This window comes from Chaetura pelagica, unplaced genomic scaffold, assembly GCF_000747805.2.
Source record: "Chaetura pelagica isolate M959 unplaced genomic scaffold, ChaPel_1.0 scaffold159, whole genome shotgun sequence".
Taxonomy (NCBI): Eukaryota; Metazoa; Chordata; class Aves; order Apodiformes; family Apodidae; genus Chaetura; species Chaetura pelagica.
The window spans coordinates 5,843,232-5,843,709 of NW_009954555.1; the positions used below are offsets into that span (position 1 = coordinate 5,843,232).

The window sequence follows — 478 nt, forward strand, 5'->3', positions numbered from 1 at the left end:
CAGGGCCGTTGGTGCGCAGGGAGCTGCTGCTGTGGTGGGCCAGCTCGGGGCTTGGGATGCTGGTGTCCCCCAAGAACTCTGTCATGTTCTTCCTCCGCCGACCCGGAGCCTGCAGCAGGGACAGCCGGTACCTACTAGCTCAGCATGGTATGGCCATGCCACTGGGATGGGTTCAGTGGCATGGTGCGAGAGCAGGGCCAGCCTTGAGCACCCATGGGACAAACAGACACCCAGATGGTACCCTCAGGCAGTAGGGTCCCCCTTGGGCAGTGGGGAACCCCCGGGCACGCTCCCCAGCCCGCACTGACCTGCCTACCTGCATCCTGAGGCCCCGGGCGCTGCCTGACGGAGCCCGGGGGGTTGAGGGCAAGGGGCCCCGGCAGCGAGGGGCTCAAGGCATCCTGCGGGGCTCAGGGCATCCCGCGGGGCGCAGCAGCCAGCCGAGCCGCCCGCCCAGCCGCGCTCGCAGCTCACACAC

The 478-nt window shown here is 69.2% G+C and overlaps 1 protein-coding gene across 1 annotated transcript in view; it reads right to left on the minus strand.

The window, feature by feature from the left end:
* PLEKHG5 (pleckstrin homology domain containing, family G (with RhoGef domain) member 5) overlaps positions 1–478 on the minus strand; it is a 7,945-nt gene that overhangs the window by 3,245 nt on the left and 4,222 nt on the right. Inside the window, exon 8 of the mRNA XM_010005303.1 lies at positions 7–109. Coding sequence (XP_010003605.1) covers positions 7–109 — 103 coding nt within the window. The remainder of the gene's footprint in view (positions 1–6; positions 110–478) is intronic.